Source organism: Macrobrachium rosenbergii, chromosome 1, assembly GCF_040412425.1.
Source record: "Macrobrachium rosenbergii isolate ZJJX-2024 chromosome 1, ASM4041242v1, whole genome shotgun sequence".
NCBI lineage: Eukaryota > Metazoa > Arthropoda > Malacostraca > Decapoda > Palaemonidae > Macrobrachium > Macrobrachium rosenbergii.
In genome coordinates, this window is record NC_089741.1 from 59,378,464 (window position 1) to 59,403,948 (window position 25,485).

At 36.5% G+C, this 25,485-nt stretch overlaps 1 protein-coding gene across 1 annotated transcript in view; it reads right to left on the reverse strand.

Moving 5' to 3' along the window:
• Positions 1-25,485, reverse strand: part of LOC136838890 (dipeptidase 1-like) — a 176,749-nt gene that overhangs the window by 14,221 nt on the left and 137,043 nt on the right. Inside the window, exons 8-9 of the mRNA XM_067104584.1 lie at positions 15,172-15,348; positions 12,051-12,135 (exon numbers count right to left, since the gene is read on the reverse strand). Of these exons, the coding sequence (XP_066960685.1) occupies positions 12,051-12,135; positions 15,172-15,348 (262 nt within the window). The remainder of the gene's footprint in view (positions 1-12,050; positions 12,136-15,171; positions 15,349-25,485) is intronic.

The following is a 25,485-nucleotide window of genomic DNA, read 5'->3' on the forward strand; positions in this document are numbered from 1 at the left end:
CAACAGCTTATCACAGCGACATCTGGCGCTATTTGGCAACTCAGTTGTAAGCGCATGAAACAACTGAACACTAGTGGTGGGTCCGAGAAATTACCTGCAGTTTCCCTTAAACAGGGCTTTTTCTGATACTGCTTCCTGTTGTCATACCTTACTTAATTAAAGGATGTTACTATAATACTTCAGAGGTCATCGCTGTCCTTATGTTTTAATATTTTCATCTCCAACTGCCATCACTATCGTGGTTTTATCTCCTTCATATGTGTGAACTTTGTTAGACATAGGCCAACGACTGTTACAAGTTGAACCGTTAGTCTTATTAACATCAACAAATACGACTTTTGTAAAAATTTGCTTGCACATTATTATTAATCAAATATTTAATGACTAATCCTGTGTATATTGTGAACTAGTGAAACTTAATATAAAATATACTGAACTAGACTAACAGATTTCACTTCTATTTTTGTAATACATAGAATTGCGCGCGCGCGCGCGCACACACACACACACACACACACACACACACACACACACACACACACACACACACACATATATATATATATATATATATATATATATATATATATATATATATATATATAATTTATAACTATAATGCCATTATCATGTGTAATTTCTCATTTCTCTCATTGCTACTTAGGCCTATCAATTTGATGCCTCTTATGAAGTTAACTGAATATATAACGCCTATTTTTGTATTTCTTATTATCTAAGTTTCTAAAGAATTAAAATTAGCAGGAAGTTCAACATTATTTTAGTTAATGCTAAATACCAGCAGTGAAGAAGACTACCATGCTCATCAGTGGAGAATGTCTCCTCCTCATCACAGAAGATGACTTACAGAAATCATTGGCCACTGGATTATATTATAACGCAAACCTTAATCTCTGTTCTTTGTGTTTCTTTGATATGAAGTTTTTCTTGGCAGGCATATGATGAAATAATATCTTGGTCTCATGTAGCCTGTTATGAATGGTTTGAGCAGCAACTTGAAGGGAGCGTGTAATGTTCTCTCTTTATAGCAACACTGGTTGCCAGGGGAGTTAGGCGGAGCTCCTTGATGCCTCCTTCAGTGATCATCCGATGATGATCCTTAATAGCAGTGCAACAATGGGGTCGTCCTCCACTTTTTACAATGAATTTATCATATTTCCTCATTCTCTCTGTTCTTGTATCTCTCTATACATGGTTGTTTGTTTTATTTACGCTAAGCTGCCGAGCAATATCTACGATAGAAACATTAGTCTTATGCAAGCTAATGATTGTGGTGCGGTGAGTCTGTTGCCCATCTTATCGTGCAAGTGACGAGACAGTCTAGTTTAACTTTCCTGCCCGAATGTGGAGTCACACAATAACATACGACGTTATGAAATTTTTTCTTTTTTGTTTTTGCAACAGTAATGGTTGAATTCTTTATTTATATATAATTTCATTGATGATTACTCAATATTTTATTAATCAATAAGCTTTTATCTGGATTCGAAATATAGTTTCTTCTTTGACTCTTTTGCCCAATCATTTGAAGTGAAATTTTTCAAAATGTTTCGTCATTTTTCGTAATATGAATTTTTCACTCACCATTCTTTTTTATATTGTTAACCGTATAATTAATAACGAAAATCGAATAAGAAAATTACATTTCCTTGTAAATATCAAAAGAACAAATTACTGTTAGGTGAACGAAAACTTCTGGAACATGTTGCAAAACATTTTTGAGTGACTATGTGAAAACGAAAATATCCAATAAATACGAGCGCTGGGCGGGAGTGGGGAGCATTTGTGGAAGTAGCCTACCATACATGTGGCTTATAGTTATGTCGATAAAAATAACAAAATACACTTTTCACGGTAGATGAGGGTAGTTCATTTACCTGAAAACCTATAACAAATGACTAACTCCATTTGTAGTTAAATTCGATGCTACATGAAATCCACAGAAAAAGAATCTTTTGAAGCCTCATAAAAAATGTTTTCTATAGTTGGTGCCAGACTTTCATAATCCTGATGCAACGGATGAAATTATGGTAACTGGTTATTTGTGAGCTGGTACCAACACAAAGCTGACTTCATCTAAACTACCAAAAACGTTTCATTATTTGACTCGCTAGGAATAGTTATTTTAAGGTAAGGTCGCAATTTTCGTAAACCATTCTGCCTGGTGGTTTCGTCATTTTATATACTGTATAAAATAGTAGGAAATGTAAAGAAGCAGACAATTTTATGACTCTTTTTCAAATGTTTTACTTAATAGTTCTTTTTAATTGCCTAAGAATGTTACATCACTACTTTAAAGAACCTGTATCCCTACTTCTTACAAATATAGGGGACCAGAGTAAGAACTGGGGCTTTGGTTAAGGAAAACGAATGTAGGCGAAAAGCACCTATATCATCGGTGGATTATGCTCAGAGCGCAAGAAACCTATGAAAAAAATACATGGTTGTGTATATAATGGCAAAATAAAAGAAAAAATCGCAATCATACAAAAGGTGTAATAACAAAAACCAGGAAAATGACCAGGGATATATCCTAACCTACCCTTCTCTAACCTAACCTAGGACTAGGAGGCGTTTTATCCCTCGATTCCCTACCCTTTGCCTTTGATAAAGCGTGGCAATGTTACCACTGGACAGCCTCTATTCTTATTATTTCGCCGTTGTTAGCCAAGGTGCAACCCTATTTGGAATAGCAGGACACAGCCACCCTAAAAGCTCCATTACAGAATGAAACCAGCATGGAAGAAAAAGTACAAAAGGAAAGATTACACTTAGAGGAATAACAAGAAAAACAAATATGATCAAACAATCTGAGACTTAAGGAAGCTTGGCCAAATTAAAAAAAAACAATACATATGAACACAGTTTTAACTTAAAAGTTGCAATGGCCATAATTTTGGTCACAGATCCAGACTTGTAGAAGACTGTGTGGTATCGAATGTTTAGAAAGATTAGTTAAGACTTTTAGAACTGTCAGCATGCCTATAACAATTTGGTAGACAGGATAGTCTGGGAAGGTCTGAATGCAAAGGATTATCAGAATTATGAAAAGTTACAGCCTAGAGCACCATAAATTATGAAGCGCAATGCAAGGATGCATTGGGTTCAACCTTTGGGGGGTCGCTCCAACCTAAATGATAACGTGCACTATAAAACTATGGCATTGGTATTTGCGGGGAAACATCCTAATATAACCTTAACAAACTTAACCTAACCTAGGATGGCAGGTCCCATCTCACCATTCGGATTCAGTGCCATGGGATCTGCCTTGAAGATCACAAAATTACCTAGAGGTACCATTTACAATGATTGCAGGTGGAAATCTTAGACGTGGTTGGATGAAGCAACCAGTTAAGTAATTTCCAATGGGCATTAATGTCAGAATAAACGAAATACTTCACATACAACAGGAATAACCACATTTCAATGTTGACATTATCAACGGCTTGTGAAATTAAACCCCATGATGTAACCTAGTGTTCCTGTAACCTGGCTGAAGTGCAAAAATGTTAACTTACCTAATTTTAATTGCCATCAGCTACTTGTTCATTGCATCTTATTACTTTCATAATAGCGAACTACTATTCTTTGCAGGAAAAAAGGAACAGCCACCAAAAGCGGTTATTTGCTCAACTGCCAAACGAAGACTAAAGCGGAAGCCACGGAAACCTCCTGTGAAAAACCAGTGTTCCCAACTCAATTGACTACTTGTGCGCCAGATCTGAGGGTGGTGTCCGCTAGATTTACGCTAGATATCTACCAAGACCTCCAGAAATTACGCTAGTTTATCTGCTTGCTTTCACTCCTACTATATTTTCATTTCAAGGAAATTTACATGAAAAAAAGAGCCTTGCTGGAATCACCTGGCACTTCCACCAGCCATTTTTTAAATGATTCTACCTGCGACCACTCTTTCCTAAATTTCTGTTTATATTGTTTTTCCATTTAAAAACCTGGAAAACGGTAAACACACTCAAAATTTGTTAATTAAGGAGAGTTTATAAATATGTATAGTTTTGCGTGTGTGTGTGGGTGAGAGAGAGAGAGAAAGAGAGAGAGAGAGATTGTTATACATAGTTAATAGGTCTAGGTTATGCATGATGAAACCATAGACCAAACTCAGCCTAGATCTATTATCGATTATTAGGGAACTTCAAATAATAGTCCTATAGTCACTCGGTTTTAGCAATGGATTCCTAATGATGTTAGGATTTAAGCAGGAATTCCTTTAGCATTGCATTTCTTTTTAATAACAGAGATCACTAATAGCATTTAGGAATCAAGCTACCTGGCGATAACGAACACTACTGAAAGACTGCCGCTTGATCAAATATAAATCCGGATCAGTGCCTATACGTTACAGTTATTCCTGTATGATTCTTTGTTGCCGATGCAATATTCATGTATGGTCTCTGTCCAACTGAAATCCGTGGATACAGAGGCTTGTGGTAATTCATGTGTCAACGCAGACACGAATCTTGTTCTATCAAAAAAAAAAAAAAATAAATTGTCTCGTTCAATTCTTGTCTTAGCTTGTCATTCGTACTTTTTCTTTCCATGTTCAGACTCGGGAGGAGGGATTGGGGGGGTTTCATTCCAGGGACTTGTGCGGGGTAGATTAAGTATAGGACCTGAGCTATGATGGTGTAATCGACGGAGTAAAAAAGAAGAAAAGTACAGGATATATTTAGAATTATATTAGAATTACAAAGTATACTCATATGAATACGCTAGAAATTCGCTAAGAAATTATTGCCCTACTCCAGATTTTACGCTAGGAGCCAAATTTTCACGTTAGTTCTGAAGGCAATACTCTAGATCTAGCGTAAAATGCGTTAAACTGGCAACGTTGTGAAAAACCAGTTCTGACAAATTCAAGGATCTTCAAATTCACTGACAGCAAAACCAACTAGTGTAGGAAAAACTTGAAATGAGTCATATATTTTTGACAAAGCATTCGTTGTTAGTAATGCTAATGTATTTATAACAAAGTTAAACAGAACAGTACAGAATGAACTGCAACTTGAAAAATACTTTTTAATATGGTCCCACACGTAAGCAAACAGGGGTTATAATTTCTGCACCCTAAAAGTATATCGGCATCTATATATTACAGACGGATGTTAAAACGAAGAAAAGTTGATGCGCTTGCCCAAGCAGAAACAATAATCGATATAAAAATGAGATAATCATGGGCAACTTGTAAAATAATACCCTCACAAGTGATTTTAAATGAGCTACATGTAACTAACAAGTTGTCATAGAAAATACGTCCTGTGCATGTTAACAATCATACTTCGTTTGTTTAGTCAGGCCTCAAGTTCATTCTCCACGATGTGCACCATGCACTAATTTTAGTTGTATATACAAGAGAATCAGCAACTCCAGGTCTACTATCAAGCGATGTGATCGATACCTTTAGAGCAGAGTAATTTGCAGAAGTCAGCTTATTTTCCTGGCCAAACTGCATATCATGCATATATATATATATATATATATATATATATATATATATATATATATATATATATATATATATATATATATACATATGATATAATATAAACAGCAGTGGGCCAAGATCACTAACCTAAGTTCCACGTTGGACGAGTCTATAGAGTTCTCGGCTAGCACTCTGGTAGGCCCGAGTTCGAGTCTCCGACCGGCCAATGAAGAATTAGAGGAATGTATTTCTGATGATAGAAATTCATTTCTCGCTATAATGTGGTTCGGATTCCACAATAAGCTGTAGGTCCCGTTGCTAGGTAACCAGTTGGTCCTTAGCCACGTAAAATAAGTCTAATCCTTCGGGCCAGCCCTAGGAGAGCTGTTAATCAGCTCAGTGGTCTGGTTAAACTAAGGTATACTTGACTTTTAACTTGAAGCACACCAAGGATCACATTATAGTAGCCTATTCATCTACAAGTAAGTATCTTTGCTCCATCTACATCGAACTATGCTTATAAATGAGGCAGTATAAAGTGGAACCAATTTACCAAAATATCTTGTTAATACTTTAAACCAACTGGTTGGTGCCATTTCCGATGCCTGAATAAAGAATACTGGAGATTTAATAAATAATACAGCTATTGTACATATTTAAGTGACCTAGACGTGAGTTCTGATGTCGTAACACAAAAGTACCTATTGATGATCTGTTAGAATTTTTAACTGATATCTAGTAGAAAGTTAGACATACAATTCTGGAAGAACACCTGAAGGCCGGGGTATTTACGACCAGTTTTACCCGTCAGCTCTTCTATTAGTTCATCGAATCCGGCGTTGAAACTTATTAGCAGAGGACAGTTTGTGGGCTGAGTCAATCCAACCACCAGAACGGATGAACTGATGGAATTACCTCAAGTTCTTCCGACCGACTGGCAGATGACTGCATCTGTGGACGGGTATTGCCAACTCCATATGCGTACAGCCAGGGAATCAACGATTTTGTGACAGTTCGCCACTGGGTTTAGCCTGGAAAGGATCTTAGTCGCTCTGATCAGAATGTGAATAAATTATGTATATGACTAATTAATTTTATTGTTGGAACCTGCAGCGCTATTTGTGGGACGTTATAAGTCCAAATCATATACAGTATTACAAATTTCTGAAAATATTTCCGTGTGATACAGACAATATTTGGTGCAGGCCAACGCAAGTGTTCTTCCTTTTTACGAAAGGTGTTATTAGTGAAAGCAGGCTTCTCGGTCCATTTCATAATTGAATCATCCCCCTAGTTCTAATTTAAACTCACTCATTAATACTGTATAAGAATAAGCCATTTTTTATGACAAATATTTAGACTATATACTCTTTTACGCCTTTTGGTTTCTAAGTGAAAATTGCTGCAGCAGCTAGCATAAGCTCCACCTCCTCAAAAGCCAGTGGAGTTTCCATCGGTGCCATGTAGTGGTGCCACGACGACGAAGGCAAGATGATGACCTCAAATTGACAGTCTGACTGACAGCTCGCCCCTTTTCATGGGGACGCTCATCCGTCGAACGGTCGCGGTTGAACTGACAGGTAAACCTGATCGTGAATGCCCGGCCTAACCGAGCTGATTAAAAGGATTTAAAGCGAATTCCATAGGAAATGTTACTTCCAAATAACTGGTACTGATATCAGAAACCTCTCTCCAGTTTTAAGCAATTTGCACATGGAATTTTACTTAAAACAGTATATTAAAGAAAATCATTCCATTCAATGTAATATGGTTAAGGTGTGTATCTGACCAAGAAGCAAAAATGTAAAAATTTTCTCGAATAAATAATTACATGAATTAGTGCAGAGATAAAACTCCCCAAGACCTTGGAGCAAGAAGCAACCCACTCTTTTTAGATTGTATAACAACAATGTGTTTAAATCCAGTGTAAACAGAAAACCTGCCAATGTTTCTGCCAACGTGCATTTTCATTCCGGCCAAAGTCACAAAGTAAAGAAATTAGCTTTAACATCCATGGTTTTAAGAGCTTTGCTTATATGAAAACCTGAATATACTGATGATGAAATGGATGTAATGAGGCACGTATGCATGAAATCAAAATACCCTGATACCACCAAACAGTTATTCCACCATCTTCAGAACTTTTGAGTTATCGAATACCCTGCAAGTCATGTGACAATAATCATATTGGTCAAACTGGAAAACCATCTGAAAGTAGAACAGTACAGCATTATATATATACTATATATATATATATATATATATATATATATATATATATATATATATATATATATATATATATATATATAATGCTGTAATGTGTAGTATATATATATATATATATATATATATATATATATATATATATATATATATATATATATATATATATATATATATATATATATATATATATATATATATATATATATATATATATATATATATATATATATATATATATATATATATATATGCATGGCTTTTCCTTTTCCTGTCAGGTGCGAATATTTTTTTTTTTTTAGCCGTCTCTATGTTCGCTTGTTCGGTCAGCTTAGCATATATAACGGAAATTTCTGACACCACTACGTATCAGTTCTTGTAAATGCCCTAAAATCTGACGGCAAGACCAGTATATCCATAGACACATACATACATGCACACACTCTATACACACACACACACACACACACACACACACACATATATATATATATATATATATATATATATATATATATATATATATATATATTATATATATATATATATATATATATATATATATATATACTTTAGAAAGTTTGTTCTTGTGTAATATATATGTATAGGCCGCTCCTCCTGCCAGACGTGTTTACGGGGCATACCAGTGAGGAAGGTCAAGTTCAAGGTCATACTTAGATGTCGAAGGTCTAATAGGAATGTGACTCTGGCCATAATGTTTAAACGATACAAGACAGAGACTTCATTACTGGCATGCATAATTCAATGTCGAAGCCGTTGTGCAATGAGGTCAAGGCCTGGGTGGAGGATATGTCGAGGTCAAAGGTTAAATAGGAATTTAACCTTTGTCAACAAATTTTGAACGATCTGGGATGGGCGTCACATTTTGCATGCATAATCCACTAATAAACTGATGTTCAAAGCAAGGTCAATTCCCAAGTCATACTGGGGTCAATGGTCAAATAAGAATTCAGCCTTAGCTATAACTTTCGAACTATACGATAACGATGTCATATATGGCGCGCATGATGTAGTAACTATGAAAAGGGGGTCAAGTTCAAGTAAGAATTTAACTTTTGCATAACCTTTGAATATGACAATATAAAGACTTTATATTCTGAACGCAGTTTAAACAAACGAAGCCATTGGGCAGAGCCAGATCAAGGACAAGGACGTAACTTTTGAACTGTCACATTTAGCAGTTATAGGTCCACCAGGAATTTAACCTTGAACTTTATGAGAGTAAGACTCATCTGGCAAGTAAAATTTGCTAATGAAGCAAAGAGGCAGTGTGACGACAAGGCCATACCTAAAGGTCAAGGGTAAAAAAAAAAAAATTTAACTTTGGCCGTATCAACACAGTTAACTAGACAAAACTTCAGACCAAGTAACTTTATGCATAATGACAACACTTTAGAACTCAACTAAGTAAGTTTCATACAAATGTGCACAGCTGAATTGTGAAGTGTATTCTGTCATATAAAGATATTTTTGTGGGATTCTTTGTCCAGTTAGCTACACTGATGTGACCTAAGTTCAATTTCTTTTGGACTTTTGTCCTATACCCTTGGCCCTCATCTGGCTCTACACATGGGCTCCATCTGTTGATTATACATATCAAATGTGAAAGCTCTATCGCATAAATTTCAAAAGTGGCAAGGCCCCAATTTGATTCTTGACCCATAAGCATGGCCTTAACCTTTCTCTGCACCTCATATTTATAACTGGCATGCATGATCCTTTAATAAAGCCGGCATGCAGAGTGAGGTGAAGGTTACAGCATACTTTGGAGACACAAGTCTGATATGAATTTAATAGTTGATATAGCTCCTGTAGTTATATTATATATAGCTTTCATATTTGGCATGTAAAACCCATAACTTGAGTTGATATGCAGCGTGAGGTCAATGTCAAGGTCATTGTTAGGAATCAAAGGACAAACAAGGATTTAATAATGCCCATAAGTTTTCAACTAAATAAAACATGAATTAGCTTTAAGAGCTCAGAACCATTTATAGATATTTTACAACCTGCATTCCCCTCATATATATATAAAATATATATATATATATATATATATATATATATATATATATATATATATATATATATATATATATATAGTCTGTGATCTGGAGTCGTATGAAACACACACACACACACACACACACATATATATATATATATATATATATATATATATATATATATATATATATATATATATATATATATATATATATATATATGAGTATATATATATATGTGTGTGTGTGTGCTTGTGTGTTTCAGACGAGACGACTCCAGATCACAATTCAGTACTTATAGACGTTGAATGAGTAAAATCATGAGATAACTAACATTTGACTATTTACAAGGGATGCTACATCCTAAGCAGGTCGCATTACATGATACAAATTAAGTCAGATAGCATTTACATGTCACATATTGAACAATGCATTCAATCAACTCATGTGAAGAGCTTTTTTTTTTCAAACATATTTTCATCTTAATCCTAATTTAGAACGAATGGTCCGTAAACAGTACCAGACCCAAACTTGAGTCTAAATGTAACTTAAAACTACCGTGTTGTGACTTATATGCCGATCGTAAAAGAAAAAAAATAGCTATAGCTATAAACGCTATGATAACTCTTCCTGATAAATTTGCGATTACTCTAATCAGTAATTTTATAACATTATAGAACCTACTATGTAGTGAAAATGGCCACAATGACCTCTTCATTTCTGTTTCCTAACATCACATATCCTTGGTGAGGATAGGTCTAATTCGGCTCAAATGGTCGTTCCATTTTAAATATAAAAATGGAGCCCATTAGAGACGTTGCGAGTTTTCCGTAAACGTATTAATCTGTTTCGAGCTCTCAGCCTCTCTCCATGTGGGGTATTATATAACTCGGTCGTAAAATCTCGTTTTGTTTGTTTCCGCCTTACCGTAAATTCCTTCATTCACCCAACAACTACACCCCAAAAATTGGTTTACATTGTTATCATAACTTAGTCTCACACATTTGCAAACACAAGAGAGGCTGCAGGAAACTTAGCATAAGTAAACAAACAAAACGAAACAAACTAGTAAGCACATGCGTTTCGTGTACGGTAGTTTTTAAAAAGAATGACACGCCTTAAATGAAAGGAACATCTGCTCTCGGTCACTGAATTGAGCGCTTACCCTACCAGGGGTCAAACAAGACCAACTCTTTGGAATTCTCATGCAGATTAATAAACTTCTAATAATACACTAACGAGAATGGGAATTTCCTTCCTTGTATCAAAACTTAATTAATTTTGTAAAAGTTTTCTATATTTTTCCTTTCTGACCTCGGAAAACAGGCACTTCAAATTACTGGATACTGGTTTCACCTTCTTTGCAGATGCGGTCAACTGTACATCTGCACACCCCAGTTGCAGCCACAGTATGTTGCGTTGCATGGCCAAAGTTAAGCATAACAATCTCGTTTCATTTTCCCACTGGTGACACTTTGTGGATACTATAAATCTTTTCTAGACTTTGGGTATTCAAATGCTGTCATGGAGAGCCTTCCACTGTGGGGTGACATCCAGGAAAGGTACACTGTGCTCAAAGATATTAATCTAATTACCGTTCCCTTTATTCTTGACTTGACACACAGATGTGGTAACGTGTATGCCACATCTACATTTCTGGCATGCTTACAGTGAAGGCGAACAAGTTGAATTAGGTATAAGTGGCAATGTCTCTAATGGGCTCCATGTTGTTATTTAAAATGGTACGACGACCACGTATGAGCTGAAATAAACTATTCTTCTCGTTTTTTTGGGTTGGCAATTAGGATCTTTCCTAGATAGTGACCCCCAAGGGTTTTAACCCGGTATGTATCCACCTTTGCGACGTGTTTAGTACAAGCCCGTTGGGGATTACCGTAAAAACATAAACAAAAAACATTCAATATCACCCCCAAGAAATATTAGTCATAGACAACGACCCCCGAACTTTGTTGGGGGTCACTATCTAGGAAAGATCCGGAGATCCGGCAATTATCCTCAGTTACTTAACAGGCCTGGCTTCGGTTCCCACACGGGAACGAAAAATCAGTACTTTATCTCCTTTTTGGATTCCAAAGCTTTCACTGGAAAGCATTAAGAATATTAAAATGATCAAAATGACACTTTAGCCCTGTCTGTAATGAAATATGACTTTCTACATCCGTAGAGTTTTATCGATGATTTTCCCATTATCGTGTAGCCACTATTATAGCTGGACAACAGATAATTAGCGTATAATACTCCTGGTTGTTTTCTATTTGGAAGCTGGCTTGCAGCATTACAAATGCAAAGAACAGTGAAGATAACAGATAACTTACCTACAACGTTACTTATGGTTGCCGGACCGCCACACGTTAGGAAGTCATCGTAAAAGCTGATCATCACTACGCCGCCATTTGTCGCCTGGAAAAGGTGGTTGCGTCTTAGTGGGAGATGATCATACGATTGCTCTCGCCCCGATTTGCATTTAGCTATTAATCGAGCTTCAGGTCTTGAGGGAAGTGTGATCACAGAGATATTATGAATGGCTGCCTTAAAATTTCAATGCATATGTCGTATTTAATAAAAAAAAAATACAACTCAATGAAGGATGCATGCCAAAAACGTTATTTACAGAATAAAGTACTAAAATGGAAAGGAAACAATACCAAAGAGAACTATATTAAAGTCTAAAAAAATAGTACCAAACAAATACAGAAATAATAGACCAACATAATTATTAGATAAAGAAAAAAGGTAGTTGAAAAATTAATAAACACGTTATTCCTGTAAAATACGGTTACAATTTTTATGAATTAGTGGATAACATAGTTGCAAAAATGATCACGGTTCCATGGAAAATACTTCTGAAGTAATTTTCAAAATACGAAAGACTTCCTGCTGAAAAAGATAATAAAATTACTTGAATTCAAAATACAGTTGGAAGTATAAGTTTCTATTTAAACTGTAACAGAAAAGATGATCACATTAATATATTTAAAATACCGTTCAAATTATATTTCAAGTTACTGGATGGTTGAAAGATTAGTAAACATTATTGTCTTTAAAATATGCTGACATTGTAATACAAATGACTATCTAAACTAAAGCTGAAAAGTTAATAAATATTATCCGAGTCTAAAATACTGCTGACGTTCGCTTGCCCGTTACAAAGTGTTCGTTAACTCAGCTGAAATGTTGATGCATTTGACCAGGCTACTGGTCAAGTCCCCACGGAACCTGAAACAGTCTCGAGTTCCCACAGTTCGCGAAGGAGGTCATCATGCAATAATGTCCACTGCTAGTCCAAATAAAAGTTCATCAAAGAGAGAGTGAAAGTCAGCTCCTTCCAGTGAGAAACAGATGAAAGGGAATAGAAACGATTTAGATCAGCCAGGCGTGAAAATAATTTGACCCTCTCCACCTGAATTAAGCCAGACAACTAACTCAACTGACCTTACCCGTATTGGGTGAAATGATTTGGGGCCGACATCACAAGTTCCCAAAACGAGATGAGGAAAATATACGGTTTGAGGATTGTTAGAAATAGTTCAAGAGCAGAAAACTGCAATATAAAAATGTACTAATTTAAGATTGCTGCATATTTTTGTTAAGACTAAGAATTCGAATGTGATACATATGGATCGAAGACTGATGGAAACAGCTGGAAAACAGTAAGATTTTCTGAAAAAGTATTTAAATCTGAAATAATAAAAATGGCAAACACATAGACTGATAACATTATTATACCTAAAATACTGTTGAAATTACATTCCAAGTTACTAGATTAAAAAAAACTGTAATGGAAAAACTGGAACTGAAGATTGAAGGAAATGTTGCGTGGCCGAGAAGTAAACAGAAAAAAATCGTTTTTATAACGATTGCAATGAAATGACCACTCAGTCAGTTTTACCCTTCTTAGTCTGACATTCGGGGATAAAAAAAAGTGAAAAAAATAAATTACGAATATGACTGCAACCATTTTTCCGTAGCTTCGAGTATTAGCAATGGAAGGCGAATTAAATTCCCGACGAAGCTGATAACACGCGGACAAAGAAAACTAATTAAAAAGAAAACGAATATCATATATACAGGACGCACATGGCATCTATTATGGAAATTGTAACAGAACAAAGCACTTATTTTCGGTATTCCTTGGCAAAAAAAAATCTGGTTACTTTTACCAGATATAAGTATTTTTAAAAATACAATGACCTCTTACTTTCTCGATTTCTTTACGCGCTTCTTGTATAGCATTTACAAACAAGAAAATAGCCCAAATAAAAACAACTGTGAAGCATATTTCGCTACAAGAAAATTACGCAATTCACTACATATTTCAAAGAAGAATGTACAAATTATTTTCCAGCAAGGATGTGGCATTAATAAAAGAAAATATGCAGCGTAATTTCCATGTGATAAAATAAAATTAACGTATACTAAATCATTCTATATACTTTTAAGCAAGAAAATGACGTCATAAAAGACATAATGCAATGTATCTCAAATCAAGAATGTGACACCAGAAGCGAAAGCATATGAAATATTTCCCAGCAAGAAAATTCAACAGTGTAATGCAATATCCTACACATTAAGGGAGATGAAATAAGGCCCTAATATCTAAAATATAATATTGGAAACTGTGTGGAATTATATACCACAAATAAGAGACGATTGCCTAGTATTTTTCCAAACAAAAAAACAGCCAAAATAAAAGACAATTATGCAGATGTTTCCGTAAAAGCAAATAACAGACAATAATGCAGCATAATTCGAAGGTAAAACAAAGAAAAAGAAGAGTACGAAAAATGAAGTGTCTGCCGTTTATCACATTCACCTACCCGCCCAAAAGTTGAAAGGGAAGTAGAGAAAAGCAAAGAGTGAAAATGTGAAAGTAGGTCAGCAGGTTGACAGGGAGGATATTGGGCCATCATCTTGGGCTGACGGATGAATGATGGGTGAGATGGCGGAAGACACATGTTAAGGGACAGGTGGAGAAGATGAGGGTGTGGCTGCACAGAAAGAGAGAGAGAGAGAGAGAGAGAGAGAGAGAGAGAGAGAGTACCTTTATTAAAACTATCTATAAATCATTTTGAGCGAGAAATTTGGTAGTAAATATTCTACTACTGGTGAACTGTGTTTGAAAACTTTGTGTGTGCGTGTGACAGTGAGAGAGAGAGAGAGAGAGAGAGAGAGAGAGAGAGAGGCTTTTCTTTGGGCTATCTGCAATCATTTGAGCAAGAAGTATGGATGTAAATATTTTTCCTTCTTCTTTGTAAATGTTTTTGTGAGAGAGAGAGAGAGAGAGAGAGAGAGAGAGAGAGAGAGAGGGGTTCCCTATCTTTAAACTATCTGCAAATTAGAGAGAGAGAGAGAGAGAGAGAGAGAGGTTCCCCTACCGTCAACTAAATGCGACTTACGTCAAAAGAGAGAGAGAGAGAACGGCTTCATTAAACTTACCAGAGACGTCAGCACATTATCCGGAACATTTCTCTCAATGTCGCAGAGCGCTCTGACCGCCGAATGCGAGAAGATGACAGGGGCTCGACTTATCTGCAGGGCGTCGAGCGCCGTCTGATGAGAAGAATGCGAGAGATCGACCATGAGTCCAACGCGGTTCATCTCCGCGATCATCCTCTGAAATGGCAGAGTCTTTTTAGCATTTCTCACATATTTTGGGACTCGTTCCGTTTTCACTTTTTACCTGGTTTTTGCATTCCTACCAAATCTTTGAATTCTCTAGTCTATACATGCAAAAAAAAAAAAAAAAAGAACAGCATTCAATATCTTAGATCATTATTTGTGAAGGCAATTGCTTTCCAGAATAATTTAAAATCATTTCCTTTATACTTTTTATCCTCTTTCTATTTTCATGTTATTTCGTATTTTATTATTAGCTAATAATGTATGCTTCAAAAATTTTAATCTATCCATAATACTTTTAAGACAGACTTTACCAATTTGTAATTGCCACATTTTTAAAATCTTTCTTTTTTAAATTTTCGAGTCACCTGAATCTATTTTTGTTTACTAATAATTTGATGATTTGGATATTTTTATATAATTCTCATTTTATTCTGTTATTCATGTTTATTTTTACTTGATTATTCTTTACTTAACCATCACTTGTTATTATTCATGGAATTTTGCCTAAATTTAATTTTCTTTATATTTCAGTTCCTTTTTTATCTACTTCTCAATCCTGATTGCTCCTCGGCATCTTATGGCAACATCACGGCTCAAGTCGTTTCCCATAATGAAAAGAAAAAAGAAAAAATTAAAAATAAATAAATAAAAGAATCGCAAGAAAAGGGGGAAGAGAATATGACTGACATCATCCCGTTTAATGCAAGAACGTTTTGGGACAAATCGATACACCGGATTTCACAAAACTAGAAAATATCATTTGGAAAATAAAGATATTGTGATACTGAAATACAGTGAAATACAACAAGTATTATAGAGCACCACCCGGTTACAGTGAAATGCTATACCGTAATTGTCCTTAAGATGAATGACTAAAGGATACTCCAAGTCCCGCTATAAATATCCTGATGATTTGACGAGGACTTCCAGTTCTGTAATTCCTGATAAACTGATTACAGAAATGATCATTATTCTTGATCTTTTACCATGTTGCTTTAGTTATGTAGTTGAGGGCCTTATATCAAAATTCGCAAAAGCAAGGAGATTCAGCTCTTGCAACTGATTGCAATAGACTTAGGGATCTAAAACACACCGACCGGCTTGCATAAAGTTACTTTCCAATATGGTGCTATTTTGTTGTTACGTTTGCTAGTGTGTTCTGAAACTGAGTTGGTTACTATTTCAACTTTTGTTGTAAATGTATGCACTAAGTTAATAAAACTGACAATAAATTACAAGTGCAGAGTTCAGCTTGTATATAATTACCGTTATTAAGGTAACTTTCATCCTCCATATGTATAACAAAGTAAATGATGCAAAGAAGTCAAGTGTAAGTCTTTTAATTAACCTCCTGTCTTCAAAACAGATGAAAACAAAAAGGCTATAAATTACTTTGCAGTCCCGACTTCGGATACTCTTCCAGGATATGCAGTTGTTTCCTGGCGATGAGCACCGCAATGAAAATGGCCATTAATTTGACGTCTACTACTTTTGTCCTGCACATTTATTCCGTGCAGTGGTCACACGCTGGAAGCCACACGTGGTCTATTAATTTCACTGTGAATTTAAAGCTTCAGAACAGATGGTAAGACCATTTTCGGAAATTAATTGCAGTCATTCCATTTTAAGGAGAGATGGCTCAGGAATATCTCTGCAAAAAGGGCCAATATAACAGGCTGTCATTTTGTTACCAGCCGCAATTAGAATGTCTGATGAGAAGGCTGAGTGGAACTGTAACGCTTTGAGGCAAAGAATGATTTATAAGGAAACATTTCCACATAAATTGTCCCGGGATGCCTGTAGTGCAGCGGAAATTGTATATATATCTGGATTCAAGAAGAGAAAATTCAAAATATATCGAAATGTTATCTATAGTAAAAGGTCATTCAGTCGGTACCGCACGAGCAAGTTTTTTAGTATCTTGCAGCCAAAACGTGGTACCCAGCAATCAGAAGTGGAGTCAATTTTTGAAGTCGAGAATTTTCGTCACTGAATGACGTCAACTTGGCGAACACGAATGACTTACTTCAATTTTATACGTCGATACAAAATTCTGGCTGCTCGATGCAAAGTTTGGCGACAAGACGTTAAAGGATCTGCAAGCGTGTTCGTGAAAGCTTCTAAGTGTGCGAATTTCTAAAAATTTCTGAAACAGTTTTCCATAATATTCCACATACGTGATTACGAGATTGCTTGCAACGACATGAATGCGAAAGTGGTCCCAAGAAAATACAATGGTAAAGAGGAAATATGCACCAGGAAGTTACCAGTTCTTGAATAAATGTTTAATACTTTCTGCCGAACTGAATTAGAAGTTTAAAGTTGTGAATTCTTAGTACTGTACAGCAGAGTACAAATACAGAACATACTTGCATAATTCTCTTTCTCTCTTTTGCAGAGTAACAGTACAGAAAGTATTCGCGTACTTTTCTCTCTCTCTTTTGCAGAGTAACAACACAGAAAGTCGTTGCATACTCTCTCTCTCTCTCTCTCTCTCTTTCGTATCAAAGTATCCATTCATCAACAGTTATAATCACACGATAATTTGGGCCTGTCAATCCTGATACTCCAACACTTTAACTGAAGAAAGAATCGACCTCTCGCTTGCTATCTCAATTTCTTATGTTCTTTCCTACCTAAGTCTCCAACTTAACCATCAATAGTAAAGAGAAAGACTCTCTCTCTCTCTCTCTCTCTCTCTCTCTCTCTCTCTCTCTCTCTCTCTCTCTCTCTCTCTCTCTCTCTCTCTCTCTCTCTCGTGAAAAAAAGCACTTTCTGAAAAAGTAATGACTTAATCCAGAGAGGCGAGGACTGACACAAAGCCAGTCGGAGCCTTGGGAAAACGAGAGAGTTGGTAAAGACGGAAGGTCTGCTGAGCAAGAACACTGCAAATAAACAAGAAAAAAGACTTTAGATCCGCAAATTACCCGGTACCTGCAAAAAGCCAGAGAGAGAGAGAGAGAGAGAGAGAGAGAGAGAGAGAGAGAGAGAGAGAGAGAGGAGAGAGAATGTTTTTAGCGGATTTGCAGGAGGCAATGAAAGGGACATAACAAGAAGAGACATTTTTTTTTGCAACCAGAAGTACAGAAAAAAAGAATTCTGAATTAAAAATTAATTTTCTCCCTTACCATGCGAGGAAGAAGTACACGCGCGTGAGCACGCACACACATATGTATATGTATATATAAATACATACACACACACATATATATATATATATGTGTGTGTGTGTATACATATAATACTATGATTCCATGAGTTTTTCCCCGTTTTGGCTCCAGAAAGGTGGAGCAATCCAATACTTTAGGGATCTTGCAAGCACCACACAATTTTCAGACAGTGGTATCCTTTCACAACTCGTTCTACTTGTGACTCAAACGGGATCGAACCCAGGTCTTTCAATTGAAAGGAAAGGGCGCTACCAACTGAATCAAACAGTTCATAAAAGAAGCTAGAACCCAAGTACTACGGTACCCATGGCTTTTACCTGGCCAGGATAACTGCCTCGCATACCAGCGAGTTTTACCCAACTTCCCAGCGAAACAGTGACCAAACTGATAGCATTTCGTTCAAATTATCCATTTTGAGTGAATGTGATATAAGCTATCAACACACAATCACGTGTGGAACAGAAATAAATTTCTGACTCCTATCAGGATCAGGCCCAGGTCTTTCAACTGAGCCACATTGGTCGTAAAAGAAGTTGGAACCTAAGTACCACTGTACTAAAGGCTTTTACCATGGTAGCGCCCTTGCCTTTCAGCTGATAGGTCTGGTTTCGATCCCAACGTGAGTCAGAAATTTATTTCTGTTCCACACGTGATTGTGTGTTTATATACATACATAGCCTACATACATACACGCCATACATGCATATCTACTACACATACTATATAATATATACTTATATTACTGCATAATAAATATATAATATTATAGTAATACATATATATATATATATATGTATGTATATATATGTATATATATATATATATATATATATAAAAGTAGCATTAGATTCAAGGTGATAATATTTCTTGGTTTTTATTTTGCAGCTGGATACCATGATAATGTGTAATCACAGACCGAGGAGTCGAAATATATAGGGTAAACGCGTGGAACACATACCAAAGCACAGAGCAAAGCGTCGACGTACAGAGTGAAATCTCAAGACACAGAGCAGAGCATCGAAGCATACAGTGGTGTCAAAAGACGAAATGCTGCGTAAAGTATACAGCAACCACTGAAACAGAGCACAACAAAGCATCGAAACATACAGCAACCACTAGCACAGAGCACAGCGAAACATCGAAATATACGGCAACCACTGAAACACAGCACAGCAAAGCCTCAACATATACAGTACCACTGATACAGAGCACAGCAGAGCATCAAAACATACAGTAACCACTGAAACACACCACAGCAAAGCATCGAAACATACGGTAACCAATGAAACAGAGCACAGCAGAGCATTGAAACATGCAGTAACCACTGAAACACACCACAGCAAAGCATCGAAACATACGGTAACCAATGAAACAAAGCACAGCAAAGCATCGGAATATACAACAACCATTGAAACAGAATACAGCAAAGCATCGAAACATACGGTAACCACTGAAACAGAGCACAGCAAAGCATCAAAACATATGGTAACCACTGAAACAGAGCACAGCAAGACATCGAAACATACGATAACCACTGAAACAGAGCACAGCAAGACATCGAAACATACGATAACCACTGAAACAGAGCACAGCAAGACATCGAAACATACGGTAACCACTGAAACAGAGCACAGCAAGACATCGAAACATACGGTAACCACTGAAACAGAGCACAGCAAGACATCGAAACATACGATAACCACTGAAACAGAGCACAGCAAGACATCGAAACATACGATAACCACTGGAAACAGAGCACAGCAAGACATCGGAAACATACGATAACCACTGAAACAGAGCACAGCAAGACATCGAAACATACGGTAACCACTGAAACAGAGCACAGCAAGACATCAAAACATACGATAACCACTGAAACAGAGCACAGCAAGACATCGAAACATACGATAACCACTGAAACAGAGCACAGCAAGACATCGAAACATACGATAACCACTGAAACAGAGCACAGCAAGACATCGAAACATACGGTAACCACTGAAACAGAGCACAGCAAGACATCGAAACATACGATAACCACTGAAACAGAGCACAGCAAGACATCGAAACATACGGTAAACCACTGAAACAGAGCACAGCAAGACATCGAAACATACGATAACCACTGAAACAGAGCACAGCAAGACATCGAAACATACGGTAACCACTGAAACAGAGCACAGCAAGACATCGAAACATACGGTAACCACTGAAACAGAGCACAGCAAGACATCGAAACATACGGTAACCACTGAAACAGAGCACAGCAAGACATCGAAACATACGATAACCACTGAAACAGAGCACAGCAAGACATCGAAACATGGGTAACCACTGAAACAGAGCACAGCAAGACATCGAAACATACGATAACCACTGAAACAGAGCACAGCAAGACATCGAAACATACGATAACCACTGAAACAGAGCACAGCAAGACATCGAAACATACGGTAACCACTGAAACAGAGCACAACAAAGCATCGGAACATACAGCAACCACTGAAACAGAGAACAGCAAAGCACTGGGACATACAGCAACCACTGAAACGGATCACAGCAAAGCATCGAAATATACAGCAACCACTGAAACAGAGCACAGCAAAGCATCGGAACAGCAGACACTGGAAGAGAAGGCAAAGCATCGAAACAAAGCAGAGCATCGTAACATCGGATAAAATGTCGTAAGAGAGAGCAGAGAGATGAAATATATCGTTTAATGAATCTTTCTAACCCAAATGCTTCCGCGAAATCTTCCTGTCTTGAATGCAAAAAGGAAAGAAATAAAAAAAAGGACAAGACTCAAGAATGGATCTGGGGAAGGGTAACAAAGGATGAAAACACAAAGGAAGATGTGTGAGAGAGAGAGATCATGTATTTTGGGATTTGATCACAAAACGAAAAGAATTTTTGTGCCCCGTTTATTGTGGAATAACATATATATATATATATATATATATATATATATATATATATATATATATATATATATATATATATATATATATATCATATATGTGTGTGTGTGTGTGTGTGTGTGGCATATTCCACAAAGCAAACAGGGTGTGAAAATTCTTTTCGTTTTGACATTCAAATCCCAAAGTTACATGATCTGTGTGTGAGTGTGTGTGTATGTGTGAGGGAGAATTCTTACCTTTCGCAATATTACTTACAAAATGAACGGGAAAAAATTCATGGTTCCTCGCCCTCCCCTCCCCGCCCCACCTCAAGCCCAGAATCCACAATTCTTTTGTCTCCGTTCCATGTTCACTTGAAAGACTCCACAAATTTTCTAATTGAAAATGGTTTCGGAACATTTAGAAAGATTCTTTTAACGAAAAATAAAATACATAACTTCCTTTTAGTGTAAAGGCCACTGGGATGGGTAATCAATGCTCAGAACTAGCCCAGGCCGGGAGGAGACTTGTAAGTGAGGAGATACGAGGATGGGGTGGGTGACTGAGGCGGAAATACTTTTGAACGTTTGCTCTTTCTTTGTAGGTCCTTCCTTCTACAACTACTTGCTTTTATGAAGTATTCTTGTAGATTATAAATGCAGTGATTACAACTTATTCAAGTTAAAGAACAGGAAACTGCAAAACAAAAGCAATGTTCATAAAGATGGCGGCAAGTCAACGTTCACCTTACTACAACTTAGTAATAATACCATTTAGGTCTCCATTCAATTGGCCGTGCAACTTAAGAATTTCACCTTGCCAGGTAATATTCCAATTTTCTTAAAGGCCATGGCTTCAAAATAAAAGGTAGCCGGTTTTAGTTTTCGGTCAGCCCTCATAGCTTGAAAACTACTGAGGCTAGAGGGCTGCAAGCTGGTATGCTGATCATCCATCCTCCAATCACCAAACATAACAAATTGCAGCCCTCTAGCCTCAGTAGTTTTGATTTTATTTAATATTAAATTTACCCATAATCGTGCGTCTGGCAACGATATAGGACAGGCCACCACCGGGCGGTAGTTAAAGTTTCATAGGCCACGGTTTATGCAGCATTGTACCGAGACCACTGAAAAATAGATCTGTTTACGGTGGCCTTGATTATACACTGTACTGAAAACTAGATTGCGCCGAAGTTTCTTCGGCGCATTATTTACTTGTTTATCTTTACCTGAATTTCACCGAATTCAGCCTTAATTATCTGAAGCACTTTACACGTTCTATAATCCCTCGATTTTCTTGCTAACTTTCAGATGAATCTGGCGTTTCCGGCTCAGTGCTGACGCAAGCGCCGTTACAGCACAACCATCGTCAAGTCCCTGTTTATTGTTTTTTTCCGGAATTTTGTTAAATTGAAATTTACAAAAGACACATAATCTGTCCTTTTGGGGACACCACTTGGCTTTTCAGTTGACATTATTGGAAGTTAATAGGCTAATAAAATAATATCAACACTCGCTTGAAATGATTACGGAGAGGTTTATGTATTCGATTTTTTTTTCTTTAATTACTCATGAAGTAGCGTTTTTAAAGTCATTTTGTTCTTATTATCTTGGAATCATAGAGTTACTCCTTTGCCAAATTTCAAGATGACATGGCTGTAAAAAAAGATATATAATAATAATACGCTTCACCACGGTGACTATGAAATTTATTGATGCTTAATAATGAAAATGAACAATTCCGGTGAAGCTGACACAAACATTTCTCACTAGTTAGTGTCACTAGTAGTGACCCTAACGTTAAGAAAACCGGTTATTTTAGCTCAATAGTGGCAAAAATATAAGTCAGGTTTGGCCTCTTTCGAATACCAGTTGTCAAGCCTTGCAATGTAAATGCATACACTGATAATAAAGGAAATATACTGAGCCTCGTGAGTCAGGTTAGCGCACAATACTCCATTTGAAAGGCCGCTCTAAACACTTAACACGGGTTCGCCACAATATAAATGCATCATTAGTATATTCTCATTCATTCACCATTCATAATTTATTTCCGGACTCTTTTGGATCAATCTTAAACGGAATATGCGCATGTCTGTGCTGAGTTTTCCAACACTGGCTTTAAATTGCTGGAGTGTACTTCACAGAACATATTGTTCGTAACTGACTGACTGATTGATAGGGATGATTAAATTGCGAAAGTATAATAAAGGGTCTTTAAACAGTAGATTGAAAAGATATTCGATTTGTTGTTAACGGGAGCAGGTGAAAACAGGAAAATAAACGCTATCATTACACATTTCTTTAGCCTGACTACTGCCTCACGTTTCTAAACTTATAAAGTTGACCGAAGGATTACCTTTTAAAAGAAGCATGAAAAGTTTAAGAAGCTGGACAGCTACTTCGAAGGAAACATAAAGAAACGAATGAACAGCAAAAGGGAAGAAAATAGTGCGACTGAGGATGAAGGTTAGACGCGAAGAGCCTTTACCACCATCCACAGTACGCCTCTAATGGCACAGGGTAACAAATAAAAACTTATAAAAACAATGGAAAAATCAACAAAGACATAAATAACCCACAACAGATCATGCACAGAGAGAGAGAGAGAGAGAGAGAGAGAGAGAGAGAGAGAGAGAGAGAGAGAGAGAGAGGGAGAGAAAGAGAGTTACCTAAAGGAGGCATGCACGCGAGGTACACAGACACACTTCCACGCACATTTGTTAAACAGAGAGGCACATGTCTATTTCTTCTTTCTATGAGCAGCATCACTCTTTTTCTTCCTCTCTTTCAACTTTTCTTCAGACCAAGGCTAGATGCAGACACTGGGGTGCCCGCCCTGTCCACGTTTGATTCAGAAAATTGAAAAAGGTAAATATTTGACCTGAATTTACGACCTACATCAACTTTTTTTTCCTGGAAACTTGTGAAATTTACCCCATTTATTATTTGTGAGACGCAATATGACTTGATTAGTCAGGCCACGTTTAAATGCTAAGCTAAAGAGAGAGAGAGAGAGAGAGAGAGAGAGAGAGAGAGGCGTATTTTAATGAAAGACTGCACTCAATTAGACGCACTCTTAAAAGAAAAATCGTTCTTTACGTAAACAGCTTCCGATGAGGAAATGCATTGCAACGCTCGGTAAAGCAGAATGTAATTTGTGTAGCGTTATATATCTACAAATGAAAATTAGTTGTTGACCTGTTCAGTATTTATTAAGTTAGATGCTCACCTTATGAGACGGATTTGGATTTAGTATTTATAAGAAAAATGAATAATCAACACTGTTTGTCACTTCTATCTATTTATTTATCTATCTTTAAGAAGTTCCTTCCACTGTATAATATAATAAAAGTAAAGCCCTCTCTTTCGCCATTGAAAAAAAAAAATATTTTCCTGGCAAAAAACAGGAAACAAAAACTTTGTGCCGTGGTACAGGAGGCTGACGCACAGAGCTACCTTAGCCGCCCTACGGGAATGTGCAAGTTAGGTCAAGAGCCTTGGTTGGCTGACCCCAAACACTGCAAGCAGGACTTCAAAGGGGGTCACTGCCAAAACATTTCCTTTCATACCAAGAGTACTGGGAATGTGATTGGTCGTCGTGCAGAGGGGAGGAATATAAATTTTCCACAAAAGATGTTCGACTAATTTTAAGTGCTATCCACCACACTAATTTCTTTTTTATTTATCTGCTTATCTCTCTCCCGTCCAGTGGAATTTTCCAAGGTAGGTTTGCCGGATCTATTCAAATAATATTGTCTACATTATGAATGGCAAAAAAATTTAGCAAAACATTGAGTATAGCTCTGAGGAGGTGCTCTACCTACGAGACACTCTTTTCTTTAATATATAAAAATAAATATAAAAAAGTACTTGAATAATGTATATACGTTATGAAAAATTGTGATTTAAATTTTCATAGTTAAGACGAAAACTATACGAAAATTAAATAACATACTACATAGCTTTGTGGAAAGTCAGGTTATATTTTTCTTCAAAAATGCAACGTAATAATAGCAAAAGTAAAAAAAAAAAAATAAAATTGTTATATATTTCCAATGC